Source organism: Stegodyphus dumicola, chromosome 1, assembly GCF_044657685.1.
Source record: "Stegodyphus dumicola isolate Sdum_Otavi_A_Nest chromosome 1, ASM4465768v1".
NCBI lineage: Eukaryota > Metazoa > Arthropoda > Arachnida > Araneae > Eresidae > Stegodyphus > Stegodyphus dumicola.
The window spans coordinates 23677795-23691011 of NC_140768.1; the positions used below are offsets into that span (position 1 = coordinate 23677795).

A 13217-nucleotide genomic window follows, 5' to 3' on the forward strand; every position below is an offset into this window, starting at 1 on the left:
TACTAAGGTTAGGCCAGGAACGGAAAAAGCGTGCCATTGGTTGCTGGTAGTGACGTCACCCGGGAGACAAGACGCATCGGCCGACGCGTCTGCTACATGATTTTGGTAATGGAAAAAATGTAAACTAAAGCAAAATGATCATTTTATATGTGGTAGATACACCGGAAATACCGGGTATATACTTTCCGATTAAGTATTTTGTTAAAGAAAATGTTTATTTTATGCACAGAATTCGTACGAATGCTGAAAATAATTGTAAACATTAAATTCTTTTCGTAAAGGAAAGCATTAGAAAATGAAAAACGTTATTTAAGTTAATTAAGGGAAATAAATATTGTAAAACAAGGTATTTTTCAATATATTTTCGTAGTATTGTTTGCACTAAATAAATCTTGTTGAACAGAACGCATGATGGCATAACTGCTAAGACCATGGCAAAAACATAATCAAAAAGTATTATTCTATTTATTTTCATTGCTCATGCACTTTTTTTAATACAAATGAACTTTGACATTCCATGAGAAATATATGATCGTGATTTTCAGTTTAAATTACTAATCTCAAGCAAAAATATATATAAAGAGATTTGACTTAAATTCATATTTAAATACCATAAAATTCTACAAATGTCTTAATATCCGTCATTATACTTTTAAATAGTATACTTATCACATTCTTTTTAAAGTGAAAATGCACTTCATACTGATTCACTTCAGATTTTAGCAGAAGTGCGTATATTTTCAGTATAATCTAAAAGTACTCTTATAATCCCTTCACTCCCAAGATTTCTATATAACATTTATCCTGACGTGATTATTTGCTACAATAAATAATCTTCGATATTCGCATCCTGTTCTTCCTTCCATACATTAAAAATGGAACAATTAAAATACATTTTCTTACACATATACGCACAATAATAATAATAGTAAACTTGCCCTACATCTTAGTTTCGGCCCACCAGCGGTCAAGCGGTAAAGTCGCTGAACACTGGTAGTTCGGTTCGAATCCCGCGAACGGGCTGGCTGCATGGGTGTTTTCGTGGTTTTCCTCATGTGTAACGTGTATACGAGCCAGTTTCCCTGAGAAAGTCCTCCACGAAGGCATCACAACGCAGATAGCCCTAGTGTGCTTTGCCATAATTAAATACACCACCACATCTTAATTTCAATGCAGCCTGTACATAAATTAAATATTTTTAATTACTAATGTATTTTTATCAGGTTGTTTCTTAAAATACTTTTGTTATACTCGAAATATGCGTTCAATATTGAAGTATTTTTCTTTCTCTTATAATTAAAAACAAGTTATATGGAATCAAAATTAAAACATATGCAGCAGTTAAATAACACTGAACAGAATATCTTACTTACTCTTTCGCTATTTGTATTGTAGCATTATACACAGATTTCTTTTCCTTCAGGTTCAAGCATGTGTAAGTTATATCAATTAAATTACATCACACATACCTGTATGCATCAGTTAAACAACACTGAAGGAAATATGTCACTCACTCATTCGATGTTTGCATCATTGTGTGGTCGAGAAATTGTTCTTTCCTCACGGTGAGGCATGTATCAGTTTACTTAGTTCGCAAAGCTTAACCCAGACGCTGCTTCAATACATAGAATTAGGTTTGGGATGTAAAGAACGTAACCAAAAGATGTGAATGAAGTTGGATACGCGAATTTATTAACTAATCATTCAGGTACTCAGTATTGGTAAACATGACACTGAGTTTAAATATCTCACTACGATGTAAGTCTCATACACAAAATGAAGATTATGATAAAAAATGATTTAAAATGAGAAATTTTTCAATTTAAATGTAAAATAGCAGTAAAATGAAAAATAAATGTAAAATTACATCACAGTTATGTATGAAAACTACATAACTTCATTAAAAAAATAGTTATTTTATCTGGTTGTAAAGAGTTTTTTCCGCTAAAAAACGTATTAACGTGTATAATTCTGAAACAACGCTATAGCACAATTTGCCACTTCCGCCTAGGTATAATAGCAAATTAACAACACAAATCAAATCAAACTGTTAATGCAACGAAAGTAAACAAACGCCAAGAACTAACGCTGTCACCCACATGACGTCATGCGAATGTGGCTTAACTTTCTCCCTGCACTGCGCATCGCTCATTGCATCGCACTGCACTCGCTAAACACTATACAAATTCCTGGTGCCATTTCAGCTCTCCATGTTTCGTCTAAAAAAGAGGCGTACATATCATATTGCATTCAAAAGTTCGCAGCAATTAATAATGTTTTTTTAAATTAAAATATTACGTCAAAAATGATTATTATAGAAGTCAAACAACTAAAGTTAGCGTTATATATGCAAATTTTTCAGGACTAGTTTCGATGGTTTAATTAGTGAACCATTTTCCTTGCACTATAGCACCCGAGGCGCGTATTTCCAAACCCTACCCCACTTTTCGAATTTTTGACGTCATGGACAAATCGACTAGTTTCGCCTGGATGGTAATTCTTGAGCTTGCGCTGAAAGGCGAGAAGTAACATAAACAGAACTTTGGCTTGAGCTTGTAAACAGTGTTAAGTATATTGTCTGAAAGTGTATTCGTTTAGGTAATTGCATAATTTTACTGTTTCTGTAATAAGAAAACTTCATTCAAATAAAATTTATTTTAATATAAATTATTATCTGCTTATAGGATTACACGAAATGCTGAATACTCTAGGTACTATCGTAATCTTCGCATAACCTTTCACATTGGATTTTGCCTTATCATTTTAAAATATATTTTATTATAAAGATTAAATCAAAGCAAATTACTTTGTTAGAGATGTGAATCTTCTAACTGAATTTTCTTTTTATCACTTATTTCCTCTTTGAAAACACATTCATATTTGACAAATAATTATCTCCGCTGAAAATTTTTTTATTGTTTAAAAACTATATTTCTCAATAATGTAATAAAAACTCACTAATCGAGTGCTTCATAGATCAATATGACAACGAATTCAAAATGTTTTAAAAACAGTTCTTTAATCTTTATTTTGTAGTAGATGCAACTAATGTCACAGAGAAAAAATATTTCAATAAAAAAGTTCTCCATGTTAATTCAATAGCAAAATTATTTCTATTTCAGTGAGAAATCCTCTTTTAATGCTTATATAACAGAAAAATGTAACATAAGCATTTCAGAAGTTTAACATAAGCTAAAGGTTTACTGTACAATTTTATGTAAAAAACGTAATAATTTACTTTCATTCCTTTTAAATCGGCATATTAGTTTCCAATCAACTAAAATTTTTGGCAAGTTAGAGACTTAGCACACAGTATTCCGTTACTTAAAATATCAATTAATTGTTCTTTTTCATTTAGAGATACATTGGAATTGAAAATACCAAAGGCAAAATGGGTCACAGATCCAAAAAAATTTCTGTCAGTTTTATCATATGTTGTTTTAAACAAGAAATCTGTATTATTTTCTTTAGTAAATTGTGAAAAAAAAAGCATGTTTTTTTTTTTTTTTTTTTTTTGTTCAATTCTCCTTGCCAAAGCATTGGCTTAGTTTTAAAAGCTTACATTAGTACAAACTGCGACACTGTGTGTCTAGGTAAGATTATTTGTTTCAAAATGTCTGTTAATAATTTCAAATATTTTCTCTCCAGTTGCTTTCCCTTCCCAAATATTACAACATAAAAAATATTCTACTGTGTCATTTTCAAAAATATATCTTACATAAACGATGAATTGAAACATTTTAGTAATGTCGGTAGTTTCATCAAGTTTTATAGTAAAGACTGGATTTTGGTTTCTATAGTGTCTGATATGACAAAAATTTGGTGAGAAACAGTATCTTTTTTTAATGCTATTGCTTTTAAATCGTTACTATATTTTTCTGCATGCATAAATGGTGTCATTTTAATTGCTGAAGGAAGAATGAGCGATTCTCCAATTGTATGAGGTTTTAAATTTTTTACAATTAAATATGAAACTTTTAAGGATGCCTGTAAATCCTTCTCAGGAACTGTTGTATATTTTTTCAAAAATACATTTTAATTTTTCATGCTCTCAGCTTATTCCTTAAAAAAATTCTTCAGATTTATTTACTTAATCTTTATGTTTAGTTTCTGAGGTACTTTTCAGTTTCACTGGCGCAAATCTCGCCAAGCAGACTTTGTTAACGACAACATACAATATACACATAAAAAATGTTAACAAACGTTAGTTCTAAGAATTTTTTATCTTGAAGGTACAAACATTTTATACGTTTGTGCCTTCAAAATAAAAAATGGAAATATTGGATGTTTAATTTAAATATGGAATGTTCCATATGGAAATGTTAAATTTAAAATTCCTGGCAAATGTTAAACATCCAAAATTCTCTTCAAATTCCATATATCTTTTATCGTCAAATAAATTTCTTTGAATTTGGTGATCCCCCACAAATTTGTTCATGACACCCAGGTTAAAATTTTGTAAAAACACAAGTTATCAATTGCATTTTGAAAAAAAAAAAAAAAAAAAAAGAGTTCAGGCTTGTCTTAAACAGAACAGCTGTGCTATGCAATCTCTGTGGGTCCTAAATTCTAAAAACTTTTCTACTCCTAAATTCCAAAAATTTTGCTACTTGATATTTCTGTAAATTCCAAAATTTGCACACCTGCCATAACTGCAGTGGCTGTGGCCTCAGTTATCCAATGTTCCAACAAAATCAAATAATGTAATGTTATTTTAGACCAGACTTTCTTAAACTGTAGATCGAAACCTTCATCTACAGTAGGGGGTCACAAAAAATTTTAGTAGTTTTGGTATTTCTTAAACTTAATATAATAATTTCACAATTACTCAATATTTTTACACAATGTATCTGAATATAGATAAAGATAAGACAATACAGACAAAGAGAAAAACAAAAGTGTTTCAACGCATTCTGTTTATAATACAAATGTTCATTTTAATTGTATTGCATGTGACGCTGTCATTTCGTCTGTTAATTAATTAAAATTTTCACATTGTTCTATGTCTTAAAATAAGAAATTAAAGATAATGACCTAAAACTGCAATACTATCTTACAATACAAGGGAAAAAATTGACGGCTTCACTCGCGCACGCGCCTGTCAGATTTTCGCTATGCTTATGGGGTCCCACAAAATTTTCATAAATATTTTGGGGTTGTGAAAAAAACACCCATGGCGCTGTAGCCGAGTGCAGGCCACCGGTGACCCCCACGGCACTCAACATGTTAAAATAAACCATCACAAGAAAAACCAAAAAAGTAGTATAAGAGAACAAGAAAGGTGAGGAATCCAACTAACTTTAACAAAATATCGTCAAGAGGAGTTATGTCGAATTTAATTACATTTCCCCTTCTAAAACAAAATCCTTGCTTTTCTGTATCCAGAATCAGCTGATGAACCATTTCAATATATTTTTTATCTTAATAGTTCACCAAAAAATTCTAGTCCTCCTCAAAGCGAAGGAAAAATCACTGAAAATATCTTCCAATTTAAAAATATTTTTCTAATCTAAAAAAAAGAAAGAAAGAAAACATGCCCTTAAAAATGTAGAAAAAATTTAAATCCTGCAGTGGAAAATCTTTGAAAGTTCAAAATAATTTTAACACAACTTTACTAGAACCTCTTATCAAACAGCAGTAGCAGAGGAAAATGGGGAGGGGGAAGAAGTAAAATCATTAAAAATATCTTCAATTTTAAAAAGATTTTACTAGTCTTAAACAGGATTTTATCAAGTTATTTTGAATTTCAATTTTTATTCTTTCTGAAAAATTGGTTCTAAATTTCTTTCTTTATATATTTACTGATCAATTTTTAGCAGCATAATGCACAAAAATTTTTGGAAGGATTATAAATTTTCCTTTAAAAAAATTATTTGTATATACATAGTCCAAACACACCTGTATACAGTGGAATTCGTTTAACGCGAAATAATGCAACGGTCCCCACAAACTACTATGTATTTTCATGCATTTTGTTTCTCTTCACACAAAACAAAAATCGCTTAACACGAAAAGATATCCTTTCTGGAAATGAACAAAATACAGAAAACACTGGCATCGCTGGCGAGATTTAACCGGGGTGTGAAATGAAAGAGAGGTGAATCCTTTTAAAAAATTATTTGTATATACATAGTCCAAACACATGTGTATACAGTGGAATACGTTTAACGCGAAAATATCGGTTAACACGAAATAATGCAACGTTCCCGACAAACTACTATGTATTTTCATGCATTTTGTTTCTCTTCACACGAAACAAAAATCGCTTAACACGAAAAGATATCCTTTCTGGAAATGAACAAAATACAGAAAACACTGGCATCGCTGGCGAGATTTAAGTGGGGTGTGAAATGAAAGAGGTGAATTCACATGTTTCGTACAAAGGCTAATTTGGCTTTGAAATACCCTTGGAATAGCCTGCGACACGAGCCAGTTTTGTTTATCTACGGTACTTTCGCCTTCCATGTCTACAAACGCCACACAAACATCTCATCTCTCATCAGTTAGCTTTGGAATTCACTGATGAGTACATGGCAGTGTGAGTAAAAATTAGTGAGTTTGGCTCATATGTTGCACTGCATAGAATTCAGCGACTCCAAGGATGAATGAAAATTATTTTCATTACACACGATTCTCAAAAGTATCAGATTCTTCGGCGCCGAAAGAAATGGAGAAGTAGGATACTGAAATTGAGCTGGCACTTAATGAAATGTTTGAGAAAGTTTCTGTATTAATGAACTGTCCTACTGTACTATCAGAAGAATTCGTTGCAGTAGTTTATGAAAATGTGTGTACAATCCCAATTATGGCATACAAAGTTAATTTGAAGTTTGTTCAAAGCTAAAAAGATATCATTGATGCAGATTCTGACGACGAAAATAAAACGAATGCAGTTCCTGTTCCCACTTAATCCGAAATATCATAAAAAGTATGGACAGTTATTTAGACGCACATTCCAATGGTGAAATGAATAACAAAATGTTTGACATTGAACAATTTGATGCTAAAAAAGACAATGCAAAGAAAAATATCAGATTATTTTCCCAAAACTCAATAAATGTTTTGTTTTTCAAAAACTTGAAAATTTTGTATTAAATTCCATTGATTTCTTGTGGATGTTTTTGTTTCATTGGTTTTTATTAAATACATGCATATATACATATCTATGTGAATAAAATGTACTCTAATAAGCTTAATTTTGTTGAATATATGCTTTTTTTTTCCTTTTCAATATTCTTTAACACGAAAAAATATTTCAGTCCCCTCAGTTTTGTGTTAAATGATTTTCACTGTACATCTGTTGCACATAAATCCCTTTCTTACATAAAATATAAATGTACTATGTATAGAATAACTAAATAAATCGTAAAGGAAGTTTAATTAGCAACTATGAAATTTTAAAAAAGTACATCGTATGAAATTTATAATGGCAAACATTAAAAATAGATGAAAGTAAATAAAATTTAAATTATAGAATGTACTTTATAAAATTAATAATAAGTGGTTAAAAATATATTTTTTAATTACTTAAAACATAGAAGTTATTGGCAGAGATTGTTGAATATAAAATTACTACTTCAAATTTTCAGATTACTATTGTTCATATTTAAAGTCTCAACTTGCAGTCTTAATCCACATAACAACCATTGTAAAAATCACCCGTTATCATATTCCAAAGATCAGTAGCATACATTTTTTTCAAAATCGTGCATAATATTAAATAGTCAAGTTGATACAAATAAGATGAACTGTTTTTATGATTTTAGACTAGTAATTTTTTTCTTCCATTCACTTATTACAATATTTCATTTTTTATATGCTCGGCTATCCAAAATTTCAAGAGCTTTCCGGATTTTTTTTTTTTTTTTTGTTGAGTTTTTACTATACATACATTTCAGCATTTACATCGTCAAATTTGCACATACTTGAAGTGAATTTACTTTTACAGCTAAACACAGGAACTGGAAAACAAAAAAGTACTTATTCAGAGATTGTATTTCTTTTTCGTTCATGAAAATTAAAGTTCATTACACAAACATGCATTCACATTGCACAAGCATGTACGCATTTAGTAAATAAATCAGAAAGTATTTTAATGTATAACAAATGAATAAAATAGTTAAGCTTTTATAAAACAGAGCATAATACCACAGTTACGAAGATATTTAATATTATAAAGTTAGGTAATTTAGTAAATTTCAATTGTTCTCCAAAGCAATGAATTATGAAGTTCCTTGTATATCTTTATAAATGAACTTTATTGCTGTTTTAAGCAATTAAACAACTGTTCGAGTTATTTTAATAATTTTGAAATATATACACTAAAAGAAACAATAAAATGTATTAATCTATTTGTCAACCTTGATTTTGGCACAAAAGTCTGCAGAATGCGTCGTAGTTTTTAAGCACATAGAGGCACTGCAATTCTTCTGCAATTGTTTTTTTTTTATTTAAATTGCTGTATTGGCAAACATACAATTTTTGTATAGTGGCTTCAGATGTGGATAAGTTTTTCGAACACTTTCGTTTGTTTTACTGGCGTCGCTGAGTTTTGCGATGAAATGCAGCACATTTATTGCGGAGTATCACCTTCCAGATTTTTCATACTGTTAATGTATACTACATCAGCAGTGAATTATTCTCCTCTTTCCTCAAATACACTACGACGATAAAGAATAACCACTCACTAAAGATTTTGCGTAAATTCCCACTCATAATAATTTAAATTGCGAAAATCTCACAATTAGCTCCTAAACACACTATTCAGCAGCACAATTCTTTCGAAAGCGCTCCGTAGTAGTCAAAAGTGGGGTAGGCGTCTTGCCAGGTGAAACTAGTCGATATTTCCGTGACGTCAAAAATTCGAAAAGTGGGGTAGGGTTTGGAAATACGCACCCGAGGCAGGTGTATTTGCACTTTTGCAGCTAAGGTAGTTGGTTCGGTCGTTAAACCATCGAAACTAATCCTGCAAACTGTTGCAATTTATAATCCGGTACGAACCGGATAAAACCGGATTGGATCGAATCAAACTACATTAAACCGCATTGAGCGGGATCAAACCGGATTTAACTGGAATAAACTAGTTGAAAACGGATAAGAGCGGTTCGAACCGGATCAATCTTTGAACCGAACCAAAACGGATAATACAGCCTTGAACCGAATGAGACCGGATTGGCCGGATCCAAACGGACCGATCCGGTCTATTAAACCAGCTGAAGCCACTAAACGGACTTAACGGTATCGAAATGGATTGGACCGGAATGGACTTTACCCGATGGAACCGGAATCAGATTGTCCCGGACTGAATCTGAGCAAACCGGATAAAATTCGACAGATAACCATTTTTCAAACCAGTATAGGTAACAAACCGGATCAAATTGAACAAGATCAAACAATCAAACCGGAACGAACCGGAATAAACCAAATTGAACGGACCAAACCAGATAAAACCGCATCATAGCGGTCTGAACCGGATTAAACTGGATCATACCAGTTTGAAACAAAACGGGTCAAACCGGATCGAATCAAATTAGATCCAACCTGATTGCACAGGAGCAAACCGGCTTTAACCAAATCAAACCAGGTCAAATCGCATACAAAAGTACCGAACCGGATTAAACAGGATTAAACGGATAAAACTGTATCAAACCGGATTGAATCTTATCAAACCGGATCATGACGGTTTGAGCAGGATCAAAGAAGCTTAAACCTATAAAACCGCATTTTACCGGTTGGAACCGGATCAAACCTTTTGACCCGACCTAAACCGGATCACGCCAGTTTGAACCCAACCAAACTAGATTTAACCTATAAAACCGGATCGAAACGGATCACACCGGTTGGAATCACGTTAAATTGGTCCGAAACGGGACCAAACAGGATTGAAGCAAATCAGCCAGGATTGCACGGATCCAAGCGGACAGACCCGGATTACGCCGGATTAACCGTATCAAACTGATGAAACCAGATCAAACCGCATTAATCCCGTTCATACCGGCTAATTAGGCAAGAGATGTCTTGCCTAGTGCCTTTAAATTTCTACTAACTTAAATCTTCATTTTTCATTACTATTTCTGCCGACAGATGGCGCTATAGGCTCTTAACTTACTATGTGAACATTGCTAGAAAATAATTCGTGCAACAACGTAGTTTCGTGGCACTGTGCTAATTTTAGTGTAACCGAACTCTGAAATTTAGATGCCATTGGCCTAACAGGCCCAACTGAAGATGTTAAACGCAAACTTGGCTCATTCTGACCCCTTTAAGGATTTTAAGAGAATTTATATGTTCTTCCTGATGGCCAATATGAATTGCCACCAGCCTTTAAAACTGAAAAATCCTGTTACGTAATAACAAGTGTATGGATCTTGTGGGGTTCCAACCTTTTATCTAACAGCTGAATGTGTAGGAACCTCGTGAACACTTAAGCGAATAATCGCTTTATGTCAGAAACAGATACGTAAAACTCGAGAAGGGTTAATTACTCTTTATTTCTCAAAATAAGAATGTAACAGATGGTACTTTTTTTAGGACGTATAGCAAAGCCTCCACTTGGGCTTGAATTCGAAGTAATAAGAAATAAAACTTAACCAAGGCTTAACTAAAGATATAGCCGAAGCTATCAAGATTTCTATGTAGTTGGCTCCCAAGTATCAATTAAGCTGGCGAAGCTATCAAGGGCCTGAAATACGACCGAGCGTAGTAATTGCTTAGAGAGTGTGTAGCCAAAAGGCGAATGCGTGCTAGTCAGAAATTCTGCCTGTGTAACGAAGTCGGTGGAACTTGGACTTAAATACCGCTTTTACTCATTTGCATTAACCGCGATTCTAAAAACTCATTCTGGTAAGAAATTGTAAGCTGAATTTAGGGGGACAAGAAAGTAGCTTTAAATAAAGATAACTGTTAAGAATTTAGTATAAACCTTACATCTTTCCCCACCAGAATTTAAGAACTCGAGGAATAAGGTCTCAAAACGACCATGTTTGAGAGTTTAAATCCTAAAAACTTCTTAAACTTGAATGTTTAAACTTCTAAAACTGTGCATTTTCAATCAGTTTCATCCTTAAACTTTTCTGTTTAGGGCCAACTTTATAAAAAGATCTAAAGCTAGACTAAAACTAAGAAAAATAATTTCACAAATTTTACGATTTTGACTGGAACAATCATCTGCTTCTTCTTGCATTTGATCATGGTATTCAGTCTTGGTCATTTCAAATTATCTGGAAGGAAATAGTATTAGTCTACCTTTTACAAACATTTCCAATTCCCTTATAATTACTCTTTATTGACATTCTTTGGCCCTCAAACACTCTTCATTCATGCATATTCTTCCCCCCCACGCTCTCCAGGAATTTTTATTCTGAGTGCACTGAGCGTGTCCTTGTTGTGCTACCGCGAATACACGCTATCACTAGAAATCATCTATCATCATCAGACTAGACATCAGATTTTTCAGTGCGCAAAACTGAAAGTTTCCTCACCCCATTCGTCCCCCTCCGCAGAAACTGAATTCATTCCCTATTCCGATCAATTTCAAATATGGAAAAATATGGCTGCTTTGGTAAAAAAAAGCCGCACTTAAACAACTCTTAAATTGTTGATAATTCTACAACTATTGTATGCAAATTAACTAAGGGCATAAAAACCTTAACCGGAACATATTGGCAACATAATTCAATCATTTTTAAAGCAAAAACGCACAATTTACCAACATGTCTTACACCTCCTGCTGCTCCTCCTCATGCGGCTCCTTTTCCTCCTGCTCCTCCTCTTTTTGCTCCTCCTGCAAGCGGAGGGGCAGCAGGAGGAGGAGCACCAGGAGGAGGTGCAGCAAGAAGAGCAGGAGGAGGAGCAACAAGAGGAGCAGCATCAAGAGGAGGAGCAGCAGGAGGAGGAGCAACAGGAAGAGGAGCAGCAGGAAGAGGAGCAGCAGAAAGAGGAGCAACGAGAGGAGCAGCAGGAGGAAGAGGAGCAGCATGAGGAGAAGCAGCAAGAGGAAGCGCAGGAAGAGGAGCAGCAAGAGGAGGAGCAACATGAGGTGCAGCAGGAGGAGGCACAGGAAGGGGAGCAGCAAGAGGAGGAGCAGGAAAAGGAGGAGGAAGAGGGAGAGCAGTAGGGGAAGGAACAATATGAGGTGCATCAGGTGGAGTAGCAGCAGGAAGAGGAGGAGCAGCAGGAAAAGGAGGAGCAAGAGGGAGAGCAGAAGGAAGAGGAGCAGCATGAGGAGAAGCAGCAGGGGGAGGAGCAGCAGGAGGCGCAGGGAGAGGAGCAGCTTAACTGACTCAGTTCATTTGCAATATTTACAGTTTTAGTTGAGCTGCTCGTAGCACATCATGCCGATAGTTATACACATATGGAGTCTGTCTGACATGGTTTTTAATTTACATGATACATGGCACAGGGTAAATGGCGTTGCACACTCCACTTTGTATTTGCATATCATATCTTAGCACGTTTGCTGTAGATAAGTCTGTGCCCAAGTTCATGAGTTTATCTTGTTGATTTTTCGGGCAGTACGTTTGTCTTTAACTATAAATCTGCAGAACGCCTGCGCGTTTGTAGTTGGAATTGGCAGGTGCAGATCTGCTGTAAGCGGGCATTGGGCAACATAATGATCTGGAGTGCCCAATAACCACAGATACAATGTGCGTTTTGTGCAATCCCGTGTTTTTCATAGTTTCTTAGGAAGAGCAGTGTCCGGTAATGTATCGGACCATTTGCGCATGCACTATGAGACGGTCTGAGTCTACCGTAGGAATGTGATAGTGAACACGACATCCTGTCTCACCAGTATCCCATTCCTCCTGCCAAAGGGATTTTGCATTGTGCTTCAGACTTTTCTTTAGATATGAAACTAGCCATGGGATGGTGATATGTTCCGCATTGATGTTTCTAGTGGCCTTCTTTGCAAGTTGATCTACTTGCTCGTTCCCCCTGTTGCCGAAGTGGGCCTTGGTCCAGTCTATCCTGGTGTTCAGATGGCTGTGGTTGCGCAGATGTGTCTGGATCTCTGCAATCAATGGGGAGCTGTGCTCAGGGTTCACAATTGCATACAGCGAGGAGAGGCTGTCTGTTACAATGAAAGTGTCTCTTTGCCGATGTTGGATTATCGTAAGTAGAGCTTGTTTGATTGCCATTACTTCACTCTGGAACACGCTGCTGTTTGTGTCCAGGTAGCCTTTCCATTGTGCTATTGTGCTTTGCTATCTGAGGGCAAC

At 34.6% G+C, this 13217-nt stretch overlaps 1 protein-coding gene across 1 annotated transcript; it reads left to right on the plus strand.

The window, feature by feature from the left end:
* Positions 1-10951: 10951 nt before the first annotated feature.
* LOC146999058 (uncharacterized) lies at positions 10952-13050 on the plus strand. Its single transcript, XM_085810497.1, has one exon. It carries the CDS (start codon positions 11741-11743, stop codon positions 12113-12115), a length of 375 nt encoding a protein of 124 aa, XP_085666623.1. The 5' UTR covers positions 10952-11740; the 3' UTR covers positions 12116-13050.
* Positions 13051-13217: the final 167 nt, after the last annotated feature.